A 22,592-nucleotide genomic window follows, 5' to 3' on the forward strand; every position below is an offset into this window, starting at 1 on the left:
ATTGCCAAGTTTTGCAATGCTTTTCAGAACTCCAACAACATTTATCTTTTGAACGACTTGAGAATCCTACATATGTCAGTAGAGTCAGCACAAAAAAAAAAAAACAGCAGAAATTGCTTTCAATATTGTTAACACAATAAATTTTCATGCATTTTCTACTTTTACCTTTGTCACATTAATAATTCAATTCAGCTAAAATTTTTGGAGGAGCTCTGGAGACCATGTTTGGCTTTGAGGTCACAACTTACCTCTTCTATTTTCTGGATGGCAATTTCATTGGCAGTAGATATACCAATTGCCTAAGTTTGATGCTGGTAACTGGGAATCTTCATTCAGCTGCCTGCTCATAATCATTCTGTTAATTTGAATGTACTGAGCCATTATTTGCTCTTCTTGACTTTCCATGTCACACATTTATTTATTAATTGTAACGGAGCTGGGGTGAGAATGGGCCAGCTGAGAGGTTTTGCGGGAGTCCTGCCAATCTGGCACAGAAATGAGGAGCTCTGGCAGCTGCTGTGGGTCTGGCGGCGGGGCGGGGCTCTGAGGAGGGAAGATGCTGTGTCTCCCACTGCCAAAACTCCTAAACAGCTGGTGGGCCCCTCCCCAATGGTGCCAGTACAAGTGGAAGGTATTTATATGAGGGGCCTCTTGGATTCGGGTGCACAAGTGACATTATATCGGGATTTTTATGACAGACACCTGACGCATATACCCATACAGAAGTTGGGCGATTTGAAGATTTGGGGTATTGACATGAGACATTCCCATATGATGGGTACTTGCCCACCCAGTTAACATTTGGGCCCTCTATTGCTGGGTACACAGAAACTTTTGACACCTTTGCCCTTGTGTGTGCCTGCTCCCCAGGAGCTAGTCAGGGCTCGTTGATTGTGGGGACAAATACCAATTTAATTAGGCATTTGCTCACCCCGATTGTCCCAGTAGGGAATGATTCGGTTATAGGGGATGTCCATCCTGCACTGCAGACAGCATACCAACATTTGGTGTGGGAGCAACAGGCCCTGGCAGAGGGGGTGGGACGATTGTGCAAATTAGATCGAGCAAAGAAGATATTACAACCAGGGGAAGTGGCATGCTTGCAGGCCTCTGTCAGATTAGATTGGGAACAGCCTGGCCTTTACCTCATCCTCGAATCCGATCCTAGAAGGCAGAATGCTGGAGTGGAGGTAATTCCAGAGGTGGTCTCTACAAAGGCCTTACAGCAGGTCAGAGGACGGATTTCAATTGGAGTCCGAAATATTACGAACCTCCCTGTGAGGTTGAGAGATTGGATGTTGTTGGGGCAGGTGAACCCAGCCACCCCAATTGCACCTTCTGATACTAGGGAAAAGACTGAGGGTGAGGTTTTAATAGATCAGTTCTATCCTAAGAACATGCAGTTTTCCCAAGAGTGGCAAGAGAGGGCTAGAGACCAGCTTTGGAGGTGGCAACATCTGTTCTCAAAAGATGAGTTTGATGTGACCTGTGCTAGGAGCGCCCAACATATAATCTGTTTGCAGGAGGATAAGCCCTTTTGAGGGAGATCCCGGCAGATTGCCTTAGTGGGAAATAATCATTTTAAAAGAAGAGATAATAAGTCTGTGCCAATTGGTGTAGTGGTTAATAAGCTGACCTAAAAACCAGGAGACTTGATTTGCTGCCCAGAGTCGTTGGCTACAAGACGGGTGGCAAATACATTTCATAATAAATAAATAAAATGAAAGCCAACTAGGTGACCTTGGGCTAGTAACTCTCTCTTGGCCCATTCTATCTGACAGAGCTGTTCTAGTATGGAAAATAGAAGGAGGAAGGAGTTTTATGTATGTTCACCATCTTGAGTTGCTTATAAAGTAATAAAGGCAGAATTTTAAAAAATCTGATAAATAATTTCATTTATCTTTCAGGAAAGAACACTTTAAACAAGAAATTACAGTAAATATCTATATGTACAATAAGTATATCTATGATGCTATAGCAAAATCGCTAAAGTATACATGCTACACTGATCAAATATAATTTGGGATACAATTTTTTTTTAGAACTCTACCCAAGCATAAATGCTGACACAAATAAAAGTTTAGTGAAATTCCACTGGGTCAGATTCTGACACAAAGCAAAGTAATGAAAGAACTTTAATTTGATTACAGTATTTATTAAAAAAAAGCTTTCTAGTAATGTAAAGAAGGAAATACTTACATGCAATACGGACATAGGCCTTCCTACTCTTGGTTGTGCCTGCGGAACTCCAAGCCACACATTGGCACCAGTAATCTTCAGGTCCAAAGAGTTCTTCAACTTGTTGCCGTGAAATCTCAATGCTTACCTCTCGAACAATGAGTCCTACCAAAACATAATCAATATGTCTATACTGGTTTCAGAATTTGGCATTTTTTAACAGTAGGCAAGTAACTCATTGGTGTACTTTTTCTAAAATACAGTTTTTAGACTCGAAGCTGCTTCAGATATTGAAAAACAACAGAGGAAATGCAAGCCTTTTGGAGACCCTTTCTCAAACTCCAAGAGATCATTCAGAGGGAAGGATTTCACTTCTATGTTGTAATAGAAAACTGCCCAGCTCAACTGTAACAAAGAAGTCTTGAGAAGAACACAAAAATTGCAAACCTTAGGCTTGCAATCTGGCCATTTCTAGGAACATGACACAGATATTCTTCTGTCTTCCTCTTTAAGAAAGCAAAGCTGCTGAGAAATCTGAAAAACTCATACTTTATCAGAGAGTCCACCATAAAGTTTTTGGGACCTGTTCACATAGCTGCTCATTTGCTTCTTATTATTGCCACCCGCTTTCTCACTTATTCTTCTCCCTTTTAATCCAGAGGAAATAAGCAAAGCAAAATAATAGAAAAGCGAAGGTTCAGTGAGATTCTATCTGCCAAGGGAATGGATAGAGAAATAAGGAAAAATGAGCGACAACAGTAGAAGACAATAGTTTTAAAGAAGTAGACTGCTAAGGGAGGAGAAATGCTGAGAAATAATTCCAGTCTTACATGTATCTGTAACTATCTTACTGAAGAAGTGATGAAGGTAGGAAGAAGGGGAAAATATGCATTTTTATAAAATATATATTTTACACAGTTAGGCACACAATTATAAAACAAAGTTAAAATAAGTAGTAGATTATTGTCAGTGCCATAAAATTAATCAAGTTATGCTCACTTACATTAGTTGGGCATCAAATAGCTTTTAAACTGGATCATGTTTTCTCATTCTTAAAAAAAAAATCTTTTTCACATAGTGTAAAGCTATGCTAGTGCTTGCAAAGATCATAGCTATCTAATATAATAACATACCCCAAGTTTGCAGTTTAACTATAAGTTTTAGAACCCACACAAGGTTTACAACATGCTGAGTAGCCTTCATTTACCCGATCCATACTGTGATTTTAAATTACAGTATGATACTGAGTGACAAAGAAGAAACACAGCACTTCCATTGTTGATAAAATATTTATTTATACATTTTACATCTAAGGGTTTGCTACAGACAGTTTCTATTGTTTCAGTTATTAGATTTGAATCTATTTTTATTATATTTTTATGTGTTGGGCTTACAATAATGCCTATATTTGCTTTACAATGCCTTTAAAATTTTTTTTCTATTCTTGTTCTTTCTCTTATTAGAAGACATGAACTGTTATAATTGCTATTGCTTAGTTTATATTCTTTTTTTTATTGAAAATTTTATAAATTTTTACAGAAAAACAAAATAACAATACAAAAACGAAAAACAACATATACAAAAAAACTAAACATGACATAACAAAACTCCCCTTCCCCGACCCCCCCCAAAACACCCACCCCCTTCCCCCCCCTGAGCTTCCCAGAGCAGAATATAGGCTTAATTAAAAAAGAATTAAAAAAGTTATATATATATAAAAAAGAAAATATAACACTAAGATATATGTATATATATATAGAAATAAAAGTTATGAAAAAGCTATGTGATATTTTTTTATATCCAATTTAAATTGGCTTAGTTTATATTCTTGTGACCTTGTTGGATTGCCCTCAATACAAATGTGCTAAAATGCTATCTTCTCTGTAAGTGTAAGTGAGGAGTCATAAGTAGCTTAGAGCTTGGATAATGTCAACAAAGCTAATGGAATAGGGAAGAGAGGGTATATATACAGCATCCTATCTGCCAATCATAAAAGACCTAAAGTTGGAGAGTTTGCTTGAATGAATTCAAACCTGAATGAAGCCAAGCTGTGAAGGCGCTGTATGAAGCCTAAATGAGGGTCCAGGTGTGAGTCTAAACCGGGGTAGGCAACCTGGCTCAGGAATTCTGGGAGTTGAAGTCCACGAGTCATAAAAGAGTCAAGGTTGCCTATCCCTGGTCTAAACCAATGTGATGAGAGTCTTCAAAAGAAAGTCAACCTTTGAAGAAGTAGAAGGGTTTCATTTCTAGTTGCTTGATGGAGGGGATTTTATCATACGTTTTCTGACAGGTGGCCATCCCTTTCAGCTTAATGTATAGCTTTTCTTTTTTGGCAATAGCCTTTTTAACCTATTTCATCTTTCCATATAAGGTACAGTGCTTTTTTTCTATATAAAAAAAAGGTGCCGGAACTCACACACATCATACAACCCGCCTTGCCTACCCCACAAGATTCCATCCAAAAAAGGTGCCAGAACTCCGTTCTGGGTGTTCTATGAGAAAAAAAGCCTTGATAAGGTATATTTGATGAACACAAAGCAGATTAGACATACAACTCTTGATTCTGCATCTAGATATATTCTTATTCTGTTCCTATCACTTTTATTTCCTATGCAGTAAAGTTCTTCAAGTAAACACTTGCAAAGTTCCTAAAACAAAATTAAGTAAAATATATTTAAATGTATTCTTTGCTTTCTTTCATTATATAAACCGAGCAAGGTATTTATGAAGGATATACTTTGCTTGCTGTGTAAATGTTGCATGCATGAGTGAACGTGCCAGATGAGTAATTCATAGTCCCTAGGTAGATGATACAAGCCAGAAGTATTTGAACATATGCTCTGGATCCTATGAATCAAATGTTTTAGGTCACAATTTAACCTTAAGCTATTTTAGTCTGTGTTAGCATTTTTTTTTCTCTTTTGTACAAGACTTTCTTATTTGGAGTTCAGGAGGCAAGTTTTGTTGCCCCTGGCTCCAAAGACAAAGAGGCCTAAGCTCTGTCTTTACAGTGGAAAATAGTGTTCTGCAAAAGCACTGATTACAGAAAGCACACAGTGTGAAGTAGACTATTGTAGAATTGTTAAAAGCATCAAAACCCACATAAATGTGTTGGCAGTAAATGAAAAATGTGTCCAGTTCATAGGGTACAGTGGCCAGAGAAGTGGAAATAAAGATTACTACAGTTGACAATAGAGAAAAAATAGATGCAGGAATGTATCCATGAAACCTGCCATTACCAGTAAGATGATATATATAAAAGTTATGATATAAGGCTAGCCAGCTTCCTTCTTAACAGCTAAGTCCAAAAATCTAGATGAAATGTCAGAAAAAATAGGGCAATTAAAGCAAATAAAATAGTAAATTTTCCACCACATCTCCATCAGACTCTGAAACCATATGACATTTTCTTAAAACATTCTGGTAAAATACTGTAGTCTATTGGCATCTATTTTATTGTAAGTTGCATGGAAGAAGTTCTAAGGGTAAGGTTAAAAATACATTTTAGATAGTTATTCACATTCAAAAATATTTTTTATCAGTAAAATATCTTAAAGAACTAATGGGGTAGGGTGTATGGTGAGATTTATTGCTAGATTCTAATTTCTGAAGACAGATAGAATGTAGGAAAAACTTTCTGGCACTAGATTTCTTCTGTTCTCCGGGTAAATACTGAATATCTTTTTTGTTTCAGTAGATGTAAAAACAGATATTAAAAATACACAAAAAGTGTATATTTATTGTATCTTTCAACTACATGTTGAAAGAAAAACCCTTTTATTTTATCAATTCAGTTATTTTTCAAGAATGTTAACCTATAATAGCCTTAATTTTACTATAATTCATAGCTATTGAGTTTTTTAGGGAGATATTTGTTAATGTTGCTATTTTGGATTGGAGATACAATAGACCAGGGGTAGGCAACCCAAAACACTTAAAGAGCCACTTGGACCCGTTTCCCACCAAAAACAAAACACTGGGAGCCACAAAACCCTTTTGATATCTAAAATGAAGATAACACTGCATATATCCTTTTTTACCTTTATTATAGGTGTGTGTGTGTTTGTGTGTGTGTGTGTTTGTGTGTGTGTGTGTATATGTATATGTATACGTATACACACACACACATATACATACACGTACACACACAGGTAAAAAAAGGATATATGCAGTGTTATCTTTATTTTAGATGTCAAAAGGGTCTCTCTCTCTCTGTCTCTCTCTCTCTCTCTCTCCCTCTCTATCTGCCCTTGGTCTGCCACTCCTCTTCCCCCTCTCTTTCTTTCCTCTCTCTCTCTCCCTCCCTCTCTCTCTCTTTCTCTCTCTCTCTTTCTCCTCCCCCCCTCTCCTATCTGCTGCTCACCTGGCAAGCTTCAAGCTGTTGTCCAACAAGCTCAGGGGTAAGCAACCTCGGCTCTTTTATGACTCATGGACTTCAACTCCCACAATTCCTGGGCTAGCTAGCTCTCTCCTGCCCTTCCTGCTTCCTGCAGAGACGCAGCAAAGGGAGGAGCTCTGCCCAGTAAGCTTTTCAGCTCCTCGGAGAACACTGTGAGTGCACTCTCTTTTACACATACACACACACACACACAAAACACACACACACACAGAGAGAGAGAGAGAGAGAGAGAGAGAGAGAAGCAGGGAAGCGCAATTGCCTCTCTCTGTCTCTGTCTCTCTCTGCAAAGGCAGAGGAGGCTGGGAGCCACAGGGGAAGGCTCAAAGAGCCGCATGCAGCTCCGGAGCCGCAGGTTGCCGACCTGTGCAATAGACCATGAGATTTCCTTTTTTTTTTTTTTTTTTTTTGCAGAACAATTGTACTGTGAAAATTTCTGGCAGCATGTAACAAAGTTAACATTATTAGGCAGACCACATTTTTGTGTAAATCACAGACACCTCTTTATGCTGCTTAAAATCTTCTCAGGCACTTGATAACAATATAACTAGATAAACATTTATTTAAAATTAGGCTCTATTCAACTTCAACTGACTCAGGGCAGTTCACAATATAATCAATAATTTATGCAAAACAAACAAGATGGAACCTATCTTGTTTTTTTTTTCTTTTTATGACCTGTAATTCCTTTTTAACAGGATGGACTCGGGCGACTAAATGAAGCTGAGCGCTTACTGGCTGGATGCCCTTCCTGACACCTAGATGGAGTTCGCAGCAGATATTTTCTCTTTGCATCCTGATAGAGAAACATCTAGCACTGCCTAGGATTGCGTTTCAACCTTCCAAATGGGAGGCAAACATCTTCATCTCTGGGCCAACGTGCCGTCCCTTACTCAGCCTCTAGCCTAACTAGTTACTTGTTATCATGATACAATTTCACAATATCACTAATATGGTAAGTCAGCATGTTACCGTTTAAAACAGTAATAATCTCAAACTGTAACACTGAAACAAACAGAAAGACCGAAACAGCTTTCTTCAACTTGTGGAATCATCAGATAGTGCCTGGGGTCACACACTGTGATACAACACAGTATGATTGTTTGGATCCAGACTTAGTGTGTTGCTGAAGCCAGCCATTATGTTTTTTAAACAACTTTTTATGGCTTACCACACTGTAGCAATAAAGTTCATTATGGTTTATTCAATTGACTTAATACAAATTGTGTGAACACAGCCTGTAACATCTTATTCGGTTGCTACTAAGGCTTTTGTTGCATTTCATTTCCTTTTTCTTAAAACAAGCAAATAAGTCAACAAAATTTATTATTCTTGGCACTTTATCCTTCAAGCTGTGAATTATTTTGTATAAATAATACTTCATAATAGCATTTTGTGAAATTAAAACAGTCAAAGTATACTGCTGTGATTTAAGGAAAGCAACATAAGAAAAACTAACAGAATCTACAGTATATCTGAAAAACCCAAGGTGTTGTGTTATATCCTGCTTTCCTCTGAAGACCTACTTTGATTCCATAAAAGGTCCCAGATATGTTTTTTTTACTGTTTAGAGTATGATTTTATTTAGAACTGCAGTTGTCTCTCAGTTAATGCTTTTTATCTATTTTCCCAGAATTACTTTTAAAAGGTGAGAACAACAATTCAATAAGAGCCATCTTATGCTAAGAATCTAACTATGTTTGGAAATGGCCTTGCTTTTCTTCCTAGGCAGACTGCAGTTTATAATCATTTGCTCAAGACAAGAAACAGATGGACAGATGGTTCATAATAACAGCATTATGATGTCTTAAATGTTCCAGTATCAGCTTTTTGTTGGGGTTATTTTAGATCACTATAACAAGAAACAGCTTTTTAGTGTTTTTAAGCAATAGCTGCCTTCTATCTGTTTCAAATTATCTGTCCTCTCTTCCTTGGTGGGCTCTTGTTAGAAATTTTCAAGCGTAGGCTAAACACTCATTGCATAGAGTTGTCCTTAATATCCTGCATAAACTGGAATATCTGTCTTATGGGAATTTCCTCAATTGTACAATCTTCAGTTGTGCAACATATCATTCTACCATCATCAGTTTTTTTTTTAACAAGGTACGTAGTGCTACTTACTTTAGAAGCTTACCCACTCACACTTTTGCTACATTTCTGAAAACCAGCTTTCATTTTGACGAAAAGCCAAATTTCAAATAGTAATTAAGACCTTCAGCCCCAATCAGTATAAAGTAGTCAGTGCATCCAGTACTGTAGCTCAGCTATCATGGGTATTTATGAGTGGAAAACTTCATGAATTATTCATAGAATTTTATGAACCTCTTTAGAAAAGCTACACAATGCTTTTTGATTAGTTGTGCTAAGAAGGCTGGCTGTCAGGAGCACCCAAGGCCTGATTCTGCTCTTCCTCCAACCCACCACGATACTCAAAGCACCATTAAAGAATTGTTTCATTATTATCTTACCTGCTTGTATGTAATTCTTTATGCAGCTTTAGGCAATCACGGCAAAAGGCACCGGTGCATTATAAAGGGAGTTAACTCAAATAGTAAATTAATATTTTAAAATATTATGTAAACTTGTTAATGTTAGCAATATGCCTTAAAATGCAAATATAGTGTGTTAACAAGTCTCGACTTCTCTCTGCTGAGAACATAAACTTGGCTTATGATCGTGATGTGTTAGCAATACATCTATAGCATCCTTCTTGCCACAGTAGTTTGCTTCTGAAACAGCAAATAAAAGAAACCTCTTGTTGAACTAAATGGTTGAATGCAAATATACCACTTCAGTAACCAGGGCTGAGAGTTTTTTCATCCATGTCTCAAATCAGCAAACTAACACTTATCATCAGTTGCCCATAAGGTTGAAACCACTAATATGACAACTCTTCCTTCCCATGTTAAAGAAAATTAAATTTATTAAAACATCTGTAGGGGTGTACAGTGTGATATTGTAGATTATATAGAATATTTTTCCTTTGTGATCATCTTTGCAAATCCTGAAAAATTTGTATCTTTGTTCTTCATGTGAATGCCTCATACAGACAATTGTGTCTGTGAAAGACATTCCTGTATGATTATTTTATTATTGCTGCTATAGAAGCAAACAAAAGGACTTTTGATTTAGTACTAGCAGCTATGCTGGGTTTTTTTTAATGGATCAGAGAACTATTCAAGCATCTTATTAACTCCATCCTTTTTCTTTAGAATAAATGATTGTTTTTTGCTTCTGATTAAATGGTTTCATATTGATTTGTATCTACGCAATCACAAAAAAGAATGCCTGCCTACACACCATCCGCTCAGAACTGTTCTTGAACAAGTTTCAAAAACAAGTAGGCAACCTTTGATCTGGGCCTCAATCTCTTTTTCTGCGCCCTTGAAGCCCTCCTCCCCCTGAATTTTACAGATCATTGAATTTTTAAGGCATGATAGCTAAAAATCAGCAGTGGAGGTTCAAAACATTTAATATGAAAAATTTAAAACCATCCAAAATATCTTTCCAAATTTAAATCTCCTTTTGCATCATTGACTATTCCACTCTACAGTACATCAATATCCTCTGCGACCTTCAAGAACCTATCAAATTTAGCATGAGTTCCAAAGGGCTCTCTCCTCTGTGAGCATGGGGATGCTGGTAAGAAGACCAGAAAAAAAAAACAAGAAACATTGTATGTCAGCAAGATATCAATAATACTGAACATTAATTAGAGCCTGCTTAATTAGAATTTAAAAACTCTTCAACTCTTTACACTTTACACTATCTACAGCCTGATATCCTTTGTAGAGGACATACTACGCATATTACGTGGAACAGCTTTCTCTTTCTTTCCTATTACAGGTAATCCTCAACTTTTGTACAACAGATCACTTAAGACCATTTGAAGTTACAACAGCACTGAAAAAGTGGCTTGTGACCATTTTTCACCTGTATGACTTTTGCAGCATCCCCATGGTTATGTGGTCAAAATTCAGGTGCTTGGCGACTGACTTGTATTTATGACAGTCGCAGTGTCACTGAGTCATGTGATCACCTTTTGCAACCTTCTGACAAGCAAAGTCAATGGGAAAGCCAGATTCTCTTAACAACCCTGTTACTAACTTAACAATTGCAATGATTCACTTAACAGCTGTGGCAAGAAAGATCGTAAAATGGGACAAAATTCACTTAACAAATGTCGCACTTAGCAACAGAAATTTACATTTTGTGGTTAAGTTAGTTTACACTTTCTGTTTTCCCTTAGTAGAAATGTGCTAGGTGAAAAGCATAAATCTAGTTATTGGGGCAATACATGATTTGTTTCACGCCATAAAATCATAGTTATTTGGGAAGGGACGTAGGGAGGAAATCTTCCCTTACAAGATTTCCAAGCTTATGTGTACTTGCTGGGAAAACTTAACATCTTTAGTCAGCTTGCTAATTCTACATGCTGAGTGATTGTAATAGTACCCCATTAAACAGGTCTGTTAGGAAAAAGTTATCAAATTGAGCATTCCTTGCACACTATGAAACCACTAGGATGAAAACAAAAAGAAGTTAAAAAATGAGATAATTGTTCCATATAGTTCCTAGCAGATGACTACTGGCATCAGTCATTCATTTTTATACATAATACTCACAAATGAATAACTGCCAGTAACCTCTGAGAAAAATCCAGGAAATTGCAAATTTGCATGCATTAATAAATTTGCATAAATTCAAACACCAGGGCTCAGAAGCATGTGCTTTTCATTTAAAGTTATGTCATAACAAACTTAATTGCAGGGGATTAATTGTAGGAGTTCACAAAACACTCAACAAGAGTTGCCTACTGTATAAACAGCTAGTAATTAAAATTGTTAATGAAATGCCTTGTATTTTCATTTGCAGCTCTGGTTTGGTTGTTTTCCATAGTGGAAAACAATAAAGCCACAGAATTTGGGAGCACTGGGACTCATTCATCCGTCATCTACATCTTTATTTCCAAAATGATGTAAAAACATAACAGAATTTTCTTTCCTTGGGAAAAGGTCATAGTTAAGGTTTCCATATATATTCCATAGTGAGAAATTATTTCTTAATGGGATTGAGAAGTATTTCTGACTGAAATCAAACAACGGTATACAAATGATTGTAAACCATGCTGTCATAACACTTATGTGCATTTGAAGGTTGAGTGCTGTTTTGAAATTGATGCCTATGTATATACTTGGGAAGAATGTTTACTAAGGATGAAAAATGGAGAAGTTTAAGGCATGCACATGCTGGTAGATAGATAGTGGATAATATGTGAAAAATAAATGCTTGTCAACAGAAGTGTATAGGATAATGCTTCAACCCATTTTGTTATACGAAAATAAGTATAGCAGGACAAAATAAAAGTTGAATGTGTAGTGAGAATTGGGGTATGTAAGAAGTATGATAATGTTATATTAAGAAGAGATAAAACAAGAGGTTGGATGGAGAATAAAGAGATACTGAAGGAATGTGAATTGAATCCAAACGAGATGCAGAAGTTTATTTACTGCAGGCCACTTTAGCTGACTGTGTTCAGCAGGTCAGTGGTTCAAATCTCACCGGCTCAAGGTTGACTCATCCTTCCATCCTTCCAGGGTAGGTAAAATGAGGACCCAGATTGTTGGGGGCAATGTAAATATATATATACATTGCTTACTGGTGTACACCGCTTAGAGAGTGCTTGCAGTTAAAGCGATATATAAGTCTCGTAAATAAAATAAATAAATAAAATAAAATAAATAAATAAATTGAGATTACTTGGTCATACAGACAGAATGAATGAAGAATGAATATATCTCTATTTCTACCACTCGCAAATAATGAAGAAGGAAATACTTAAAAGGAGAGGGAAGGCCAATAAAATGGACTGAATGATGAGATTTTCAAGAGTGAGATGAGAAGTTTAAACAAAAAGTAATATATGAATCAATGTATGGGTATGACGGAAGCAATAGTTTGCAAGAATAGAAAAGGCATGCAGTAAAACAGATAGCTTATTGATTGATTAGTCTTACAATCAGATCAAATGCAAAACAAAAATAAAATATAGGTAGAAGTCCAGGATAAAATGTATAAAAGAAACCATGTGTGTTAAATATAAGGAATCAACATTCAGGTAAATATTTCACCTTTATAATCTGTTTATAGCCTTAGCTATAAATAGGGAATAGGGAATAATGCTTAACCACATTTTTCCACATCTCACTATTTTATGTTTTAATTTTTTTTAACCTTACTGTTTCCTACTTTTTCCTGTGCTTTTGCGTAATATTGCCTACCTTCAAACAAAATTGAATGGGTAAGAATGTATTTCTTTTTTGGTCTTCAGAAAAAAAAATGTATTTGTGGGCTTCTAGAATGTGGTATCATTTTTATTCAAGCACTTCAAAAGCTTTTATTCAAGCCCTTCAAAGCAGACACTGCATTTTTGCTATATAGAAATTAGTAAATAGGATCCATATGTAAAAAGGGAAGAAACAATTCCAAGGGAAAAAAATGACGTAAGAATCTAAACCCAAAGCACCTAGTTATATATAAATATCTGTCTTGTATAAAATGTTTTTTACAGTTAAACACTCTTTTTATAGTTTACACTTATGGAAGTTTTCTGGAAATATTCTAGTAGAGACATTTGATAGTGGGATACCACAAGGTTCCGTCTTAGTCCCAGTACTCTTCAATATCTTCATCAATGACTTAGATAAGAGAATTGAAGGGGAACTTATTAAGTTTGCAGATGACACCAAACTGGCAGGAGTAGCCAACACCCTGGAAGACAAACTCAGGATCCAAAAAGATCTAGATAAACTTGAACAATGGGTCCTATCCAACAAAATGAGTTTCAATATGGAGAAAAGCAAAGTTTTACATCTAGGCAGGAAAAATCAAAGGTACAAGTATAGGTTGGGCAAGACCTGGCTTAAAAACAGTAATTGTGAGAGGGACCTTGGAGTCCTAGTGGACAATCACTTAACCATGAGCCAACAGTGTGCAGCAGCAGCCAAAAAAGCTAATACAGTCCTGGGTTATATAAACAGAGGCATAGAATCAAGATCACGCAAAGTATTAGTACCGCTTTATAAAACCCAGTAAGACCACAATTGGAATATTGCAGCCAATTTTGGTCACCATATCACAAAAAAGATGTTGAGAGTTTGGAAAAAATTCAGAGAAGAGCAATTAAGATGATCAAAGGCCTGGAAACTAAAACATACGAAGACCAGCTGCGGGACTTGGGTTTGGCTAGTCTAAAGAAAAGAAGAAATAGGGGTGACATGATAGCAATATTCCAGTATTTGAGAGGCTGCCACAAAAAAGAGGGGGTCACATTATTCACCAAAGCAGTAGAGGGCAGGACAAGAAACAATGGTTGGAAACTGATCAAAGAGAGAAGCAACCTAGAATTAAGGAGAAACTTCCTGACAGTGAGGACAATTAACCAGAAATTGTGGGCACTCCATCACTGGAGATTTTTAAGAAGAGGCTAGACAGTCACTTGTATGAAATGGTATAGGTTCTCCTGCTTGACCAGGGGGCTGGACTAGAAGACCTCCAAGGTCCCCTCCAGCTCTATTGTATTCTAAATAGAAATGTTTTGCTAAGACAAAATTATTGCTATAACATAGCTACTGAATTTGGCTTTATACATTTGCTGAAATGGTCCATTTATTGAACAACAAGTCACACTGGGTGGATTCATACTAAGCCATAAATGACATCTTACAAATCACAATAGTTTATCACAGTTATTCAGATCCAAACAACCCATTCTCAGAGCACTATGGGAACCTAGCAATTGTGATGGAAATATTTGAATACACATATCTAAGATGAGAAGAGAAACTCAATCAACTTTAAACAGTGATTAATCTAATTATGACTTTGCATCTCTTTCTGGTGCTAACCTTCCTTGGGATTAACAAAACTAGTACAAAATAAAGTTCTACATAAGTAGCAATCTTAGTTTTTGTTATCAATATATCTGTGTATTTTACTGGCCAATTAGGACAGCAAGTGAATATTGAAAATAATTTCTTATAAACATGAAATCACATTTTTAAATAAACAGGCCTGAGGCAGATTTCATTCAGAAATATACAAACAATTAACAGTGAAATATAAACTTCTGGTATAAACTTAAATGAAGCGAAACTTTTATTTTGATTGGGTGGTGGAAGGAACTGCCTAAAATTTCTAAGCATACAATGCTTAAAATGAAACGTAGTAGCCAATGCTTAGAATATTCAGACTAGGACTTTTTCTGTTTTGTTATTTAGGCTGAGAAAAGCAAAATAGTTGAAGCAAGTAAAATTTCAGATGAAATGCTGACATACCATTTTAACACAGATTTTCACAATTTACCTTGTAAGTGATATGTTTGTATGTTTAAAATAGTTACTTCTTTTGAGACCTGAATAAAATATAGCATATTTCCTCAGAAGTTATTTTGAAGCTTCAGGTGAAACAAAAAAAGGGGTGATATGGGGCATAATTAGCACTACTAAAATGATAGCAAGCAAGAAATTTCGTCATTTGACATGTTCACATTAGGGTTGTTTATGTGATTAATTATCTGAATAGCAAATCATTCTGTGATCTTAAGAACTCTGCTTCTGTCACCATTGTTCAAACTGTGGTACAGTAAGACAGCAAACAAAAATTAATCCCAATTTGGTTCATTCCTATTTAAAACTTGGGAATAACCTGGAACTTTATTCCAAAAACTTTGGAATAAAGAGTTGAAAAATCCTATCAATAAATAGATTGTTAGAGAAAACTTTGTATAGGTTGTCTGCACAAAATTAAGAAGCCAGATGGACCTTTATTCCAATCCCAAATAATTTTTCTTATCTCATTTTTCTGCTGACTTATCTGCCCTAGATATGTTGAGGTTAGATAATTCTAATCAGCATAGTCAGAGCATATATCTGGAGAGCTCAAAGGAATAGGAAAGTTCCTTATGTATTTATGATACATGGTATTATCTCTCTTACCACATCTGGAATTTAATATTTAGCTTCTAAATAATTTCATATTCATGTCTTAGCCTGACTCATTAAGGGTATCATTTTCAAGACTAATGTAGAATGAGATGATAAGTATCTGATGTAGGACAAGCAAAGATCAAACTAATGACAGCATCCAAAATAGGGTTTTGCACGCTTTAAAAACAATACCAAATGAGTTACATTAAAAGGATAATCCTTTAATTAACAAACTCCCTAAAGAAACTTCATTTTTTAGATTTTGGACAGGAATCTGAAAAACAGCACCAATTCTTTCAAGAAGAATTGCAATGATGTTCTTGCTTTAAAGGAAGCAGATTTATCCCAAAATATGCAGAAAAACAAAGGTATTTCATAAAAGAAAATATATGGAAGAAAGGTCATTTGGGACCTTACAAAAATTGTTCAGTAGAGCTGAATTTAGCAGTGCAATCAAATAATAAAATTAACATTCATATGATTATGAAAATAAAATTATTTTTGTTTTTAAGCCTTTTTTGCATCATTTATGAAACATACAACACGATAAAACAATATCAAGGATACTAACACCATTACTGGAATGCATAATTTCTAGTTTTCAAAGCACAATCTAAACATTTTTCAGAGACCAGGTTATTACTGTTTGGATTTGGTAGATAAAAAACAAGTGAATTTAATTTGATGACCATTTGGTGGTAAGTGTCTGTCTGTCTGTCTGTCTGTCTGTCTGTCTGTCTATCTATCTATCTATCTATCTATCTATCTATCTATCTATCTATCTATCTATCTATCTATCTATCTATCTATCTATCTACTGTATCTATCTATCATTTTAAATAATCTTAGTTTGGTTTTCCACTATATACTTTTCATCTCAAGATTCTTGTAAACCTGAGACTAGATATAATATTTATTAGTACCATGTTGATAATGGTATAGAATGTCACTGTATACATTTACTTGCATATAGAACTAAATTTAGTAGGTCGTCCTTTCCCAATGTTTCACTATATAGCATACATTTTGGAGTTCATCTCTCCATCCCAACCAACTTGTAGACAGTGGTCTGGAATTATGGAGATTGTGATATAATAAAACAGGCAAGCACCCAGCTGTCCTACAGTGCAGCAAAAATCTACCATTAGCTTCTTGGTCAGTCTGAGAAAGTAATTCCAAAAAATTAAGAATTCATTCATGAGCAGAAATTTATTTAACAGATTTATATGGCTGACATCTTACGTAACTCTGGGTGACTTCCACTATTCATCTGTCACAAACAGACTGTACTGCTTGGTGTTTTCTGTCATTCAGTGGCTCTTTATTGTCACATTTGGGGATTCCCTAAGCAGAGCTTTGGAGGATTGTTATAAATATAAAGGAGCAAGGGGAGAAAAGGTCCAAGCAAAGAAGAATTCTTCTTGACAGAAATCTTGACAGAAATTGTCAAGAGTTATTCTTGCATTGGTTATTCTTGCATTTGACAGCATGGATGTTCAGCATAGAAAAAATGGAGCTGCAAATGACATAGAAGGAAGGGGAAAGGAAGGAAATTTCAAAATTCAGAAATTCTAGAAAATATGTTCACTCTCGTATTTTTGGTTCAGTAAATATACATGCTGTTTCTAATGATACAGCTGTTTGAAATCTGGGAATACATCCCAGATGTAGCTTAGCATTTTTGCAAAACTGAAACACTTTGAAGCAGTTAAGTAAAGCCAATGAATCCCAGAGTGTATAGGAAAGCATAGTAGCCATTTAGTACTGCCTGCCAAAACACAATGAGAAAATTAGAAATCTAAGGAAGCTTCTCTGACCATTCAGAAACTCAATAAAATTTTGCCCAGCAGGGTTATATCCTATTTATTATTTTAGCTTATTTTCCAAATGTAGTTTTGAGAATAAAATAAATATTTTTACTTATTACAACTTCCCCTCCCAAACAAAACAAAACCCCTCTGAAGATAGTATTTTGATGGAAAATGCATCATTTCCATGGCTTGATAGTGTGTCACAATTCAGGGCATGGTGAAGGAATGACAGAAATAAGTAAAATCGACACAGTGACACAAGGGGTCACTGGGGAGCCTTACTGAAGCCTTTTGCTTCTTCTTAGTTCATGAAATGCAGATCCAGAAAGCAAGGAGAAAATTGCTCTTACAGCCCCTGCACATACAAATATTTCTGGCCTATTCCACTGCTAATTTTGAAAGGAAGAAAGATGTAATAAGTCTCCAAAGTTTCTTTTTGCCCAGCTTTTTATTTTTTCCTAAGCTTGTTGTCAAGCAAAGTGACTTCTTGCAGAGAGGTCCTAGCTTAGGGAATGCAATAGCTGCTCCCAAATTTTAAGCATACTCAAATTTCTGGGAAGCAAGGTGTTTTTAATTCTTGACATGATTATCACGGCAAAATAATTGGACAGGAAAGTGAGTCACTGAAGAGGATATAAAAAACTTTCACAACTTCAATAACTTCAGAAAATGCTTATCTTTATATGCAATATGAAACCCTGGTTAAATTCATTGGTGTCCCTTTTTAAACCAAGTATCAATAGCCCTGTTGGTGTCTTGTAAGAAAATTGATATCTAAACCAGTGAGAATAAGAATCCAGAGGGCTTTGCATCAATGGAAAAATATTAACCAGAATGATTTTCCAGCCTTGTTTCCAATTTAGTATTTTGGTAGTTCCTTCACTAATAAGATGGGGAATAAATCTGTTATATACAATTTCATTTAGTCTCTCTTTTCTCTAATTCTAGATTTGTTCTACAGTATTTCTTCATAACATCAGAAATGTGGTATAGATATTTTTGTTGCACAATTTTCTTCTGATATATTAATATTTTCATTTTGAGATGCTTATTTTTCTAATCTACACTTCTGGTATATTTTCATTTTTTAATTGGAAAATGAAAGCCTTATCATATTATAAATATATTGTTAATCTCATGATATCTGGAACTTAGTATTAAATTATTGAGGCTCAATTTTGTTTCGCTGCCTTTTTTCCAGTTGATTAAAAAAAAGGTGGAGCTGTTTTTAAAGATAGTAATGGTTCTCTCTTCTATTCTGTTTTTCCAACAGTGAAGATGCAAGAAAGAGATGAAAGAAGCATAGAGAAACCTTGTGCAAATAGAAAATGATAGCAATATAAGTGTTAAATATATAAAGGAAAAAAATGTATGGACCTACTTTATATCTGGTAGGAAAAGATGCTTTCCATATTTTATGGCTACTAAGTTGCTGAAAAACAATAGCCCTGCTATGAAATACAGCTATCCGTTGAAGAGGCAGAAGGGCGATATATTCCACATTTAGCATACTGAAAGAATATTTAACATCTTTGGCTTTCCTGCTCATGCAGTACCTCTTCTATTCTGTTGTTAAGCTAGTATAGGGTCCTCAACCCCCAGTCTGAGGACCAGCATCAGTCTGCGACATGTCAGAAACAGGGCTGCGCAAACAAGTGAAGCCCCATCCACAGGAGGCAGGCAGCATACAAAACCACGCCCCCTCCGGTCCGCAGAAAAACCTCTCTCCACAGACCCGATTCCTGGTGCCCAAAAGGTTGGGGGCCGCTGAATTAGCAGATGTGACTTTGGGGGTCCAGCAAGATGGCAGTGATTAACAAAGGGAACTAGAGCGTACTTTCTGTGGTAGATGTGGTGGGACTGGTAGTCCCATTAAAAAGCCCATTTCTATGCCATTTAGTTCTTTATTGGTGGTAACCAACACTTCAAATTGGAACCAGAAGCCTACTGGGAGCCAGTGCAACTCACTGTGAAGTTATATGAGAATATCAAGAGATTCTGTCAGGTGCAAGAAATCAGGAACCACGGCAGTTTACATGAATACAGGTTTAATGCATGCTAACACTTTCTACAAGAATCTGAACTATTAATGGTCAAAGCAAATTGTCAATAGATAAGAGTCAATGGAATTCAAGGTGGGCTGGATATAGATCTCTTATGTATGTGAACGGACTCAGGACTGATGACACACTTAAACCCTCCCTCAGCCTAGTTATCTCTGTTATTTCTGTTTTTAATTACTTAACATTTGTTTTGAAAAGGAGTTAAAGTATAGATTGATTGATCGTATAGTCGGGTAATGTTTGTTAGATTACGATTGTTTATTTGTTACCCTGTAATCAGCTCTGGGAAGTAGGGGAGGGGGGAAGGGGTGGGAGGGGTTTGGGTTATATTATATTAAATTTGTAAAACTTTTAATAAAAAAAAGAGTCAATGGAATTCAAGGTGGGCTGGATATAGATCTCTTGTGTATGTGAACGGACTCAGGACTGATGACACACTTAAACCCTCCCCTCAGACTGATTATCTCCTACAGATTCTCATCTAATATTACTGCTTATACCACTGCATTTTGAATTAGCTGCAACTTCCAACTGTTTTGCATGGGCAGTCCCATCTAGACCACATTATGGTAAATCAAATGGGAGATGAATAAAGCATGATCAAGGCCTCCTGCACCATTAGTACACAAGACAAATTTGTGCAAAGATTCCCCTTATCATGGCTACCACCTGCTCTTCAAGCACCAGCCATGAGTCCAAGATCACACAGATCTTACTGAGAAAATGAACCCTGCAAACTGAGTTAATGATAGGAAATCTCCAGGTTGGGGGAGGGAGCTTAAAACTCTCAGCCACATAGTTTTCCACAGATAAACTAAAATCTATTCTCAACTATCCAGACCCTCATAGTTTCCTGGCACTGAGAAAGGACCTTAGCAGCATTGTTTGACTGGCCCAGTGCAGAGTTGTGCAACTGTGTATCATCACCCACCAACACCAACAGGAACTGGCCCTGGAGGAAGAAGAGAGCTATGGTGTCATTATGTCTCCTCCTCCTAATATCCCAATACCATTCCAAGTCTCCTAAAAGCTATCAACAAGTCCAATCAGTGCGGCAGAGCATATACACACAGATATTTACACGCACCATTGTTAAAGCTAACAAGCTATACTAACTTTCTCCAGACAACTCTCAAAAATGCATTAATAAGTTATTTTATCAAGCAATGTAAGAATTCTTGAAAATTGGTCTGCCTGGACTTTATCTGATATACAAAGTAAACAGAGGAAGATTAAAATTTACCTTATACTTAGAACACTGGGCCACTTAGTTCCATTTTAATAGGCTGACTGGTAGCATTTTTTCAGGTTTTTAATGAAAACATTAAAATATGTAACAAAATATCTGCAGGGAAAACTACCAAGCTCAGAGAACACCAAGAACCTAATAGTTCAACTCAGAGCTACATAAATTCACCACAGTGGCAATTTGCTTCAGCATTTGCACTGTTTTCTAAAACAAATGATGGCATCAGTCTGCGTGGCTCAGTAATAGGTACTGGAATGACAAACTCCCAGACTCCAAAATGTTGAGAAAAAGTACAGTCTTCAAGAATATTTATACCAGGGGTCTTCAAACTTGGCCCTTTTATGACTTTTGGACTTCAACTCCCAGAATTCGTCCCCTGATTTATACCATTGTGAAGGACATCTGATTAGAATTCCAACCAAAGAGATTTTCAAAGAAGACTAAATTAACTTCCTTCAGATAGAACCAAAAGATGATGATATAACTTACTTCATCGTTAAAGGATGAATTGATTATCTGAATAGGGCAGCAAGATTTTTTTCAAAATGCTTCTCGAAACGACATGCTTCATTTAAAATTTGCTTGGGTTCTGTGGTACATTTTGAAAAGTATCTTGTTTTACCAAGAAATTCTGAAGCAGTGAAATCTAATCAAATCAACCCAAATAACTATCATAGGGTGTAGAGAAAAGTTAATAAAATAAAAGTAAATTTGTAATATTTTTGTCTCTTGTAATTGAAGCTATGTTTCATATTGGTTATTGAAATTATTGATCAAAATTGCAAGCATAAACGACCTTGTGAGCCCTCATTTCTAAATTCTGTTGGAACAAATGTAGAAAAATTCTGCCCTTTTCCTGTCAGTTTTCATTTAGTATAAAACAGAATTGTTTTGGGAAATTTCAGAAAAATAATAATACTTTTAATGAATGAGGGAGAGGGAGAGAATCCTGGTACTTAGCTTTAAGGAGATCTGTGAAAGGTCATGGTATTACCATATAACAGGCTGTAGCCCTCCTGTCTTCCCATATTTTATTTGAAAACTAAAGGACAATTTCATAAAATATTCTTATGAGTAGGCAGACATGGATTTTTCAGTTTTCAGACCAGTAGTAACACCTTCTATCACCTCCAACTATCAAGTACTATAAGAGAAATCTCAAAGAAATTCTCAAGCAATCCTGAAAGTATAAAGAACCAGAAGCCCTTTCTCTGAGAAAAAAATTGTAAAGAATATTACAACTTGACATTAAGGCCCATTTATTTCAATAATTTGAAATGGTGAAAAGGGAAGAAGTTAAATTGAGCTAAAAGGGCCCTATGAAACAGCGTCACCCCTGAGATTCGGATGAGCCTTAGTATTTTTTCCATAAAGTACTAAAAACCTGGCTGTTTCAACAAATATTTCAGCTGGAAAGTTAACAAGCTGTTAGTTGCTCTTTTAATTGCTACAATTTTTTGCTACCTGGGACTATTTTGACCCTGGACCTTGATTATTGATTATTTTACTGTTGTTTAATTTTAACCCTCTGTACGGCATCCAGAGTCATTGCTATAAGATAGGTAGCCATATACATTATTTAATTCAATGAAACAACTAAGTTTTTTTTTAAAAAAATTATCTAGAAACTTCATTATTTTTCATTGTCCTTGCAGTAATAAAAAGAAGAATCAATGGCTTCATTGATCCTTTAGAGCATTCAACTCTATAATATTACACTGCATCTGTCAGCATTAAGATACTCAGAAATATTTCATCAAATACAGTGATAATAACTTTTCACCTTAGTCAGCAAGTAGATATAAGCCTTTTTCTATTAAAATAATTGAACCTCTGAGGGCATAGTTTTTCCAGTTATTCTTTATGGGAATAACTAAACCCAACCTTGTTATTTTCTGCATCCTCAAT

General features: G+C 35.9%; 1 protein-coding gene across 2 annotated transcripts in view; it reads right to left on the reverse strand.

Moving 5' to 3' along the window:
* Positions 1 to 22,592, reverse strand: part of UNC5C (unc-5 netrin receptor C) — a 361,800-nt gene that overhangs the window by 117,749 nt on the left and 221,459 nt on the right. For both annotated transcript variants that reach the window (XM_039322862.1, XM_039322861.1), the window contains exon 3: positions 2,200 to 2,343. In XM_039322862.1, coding sequence (XP_039178796.1) covers positions 2,200 to 2,343 — 144 coding nt within the window. The remainder of the gene's footprint in view (positions 1 to 2,199; positions 2,344 to 22,592) is intronic.

Source organism: Crotalus tigris, unplaced genomic scaffold (assembly GCF_016545835.1).
Source record: "Crotalus tigris isolate CLP2741 ecotype Arizona unplaced genomic scaffold, ASM1654583v1 scf7180000024151.2778019, whole genome shotgun sequence".
Classification (NCBI taxonomy): Eukaryota; Metazoa; Chordata; class Lepidosauria; order Squamata; family Viperidae; genus Crotalus; species Crotalus tigris.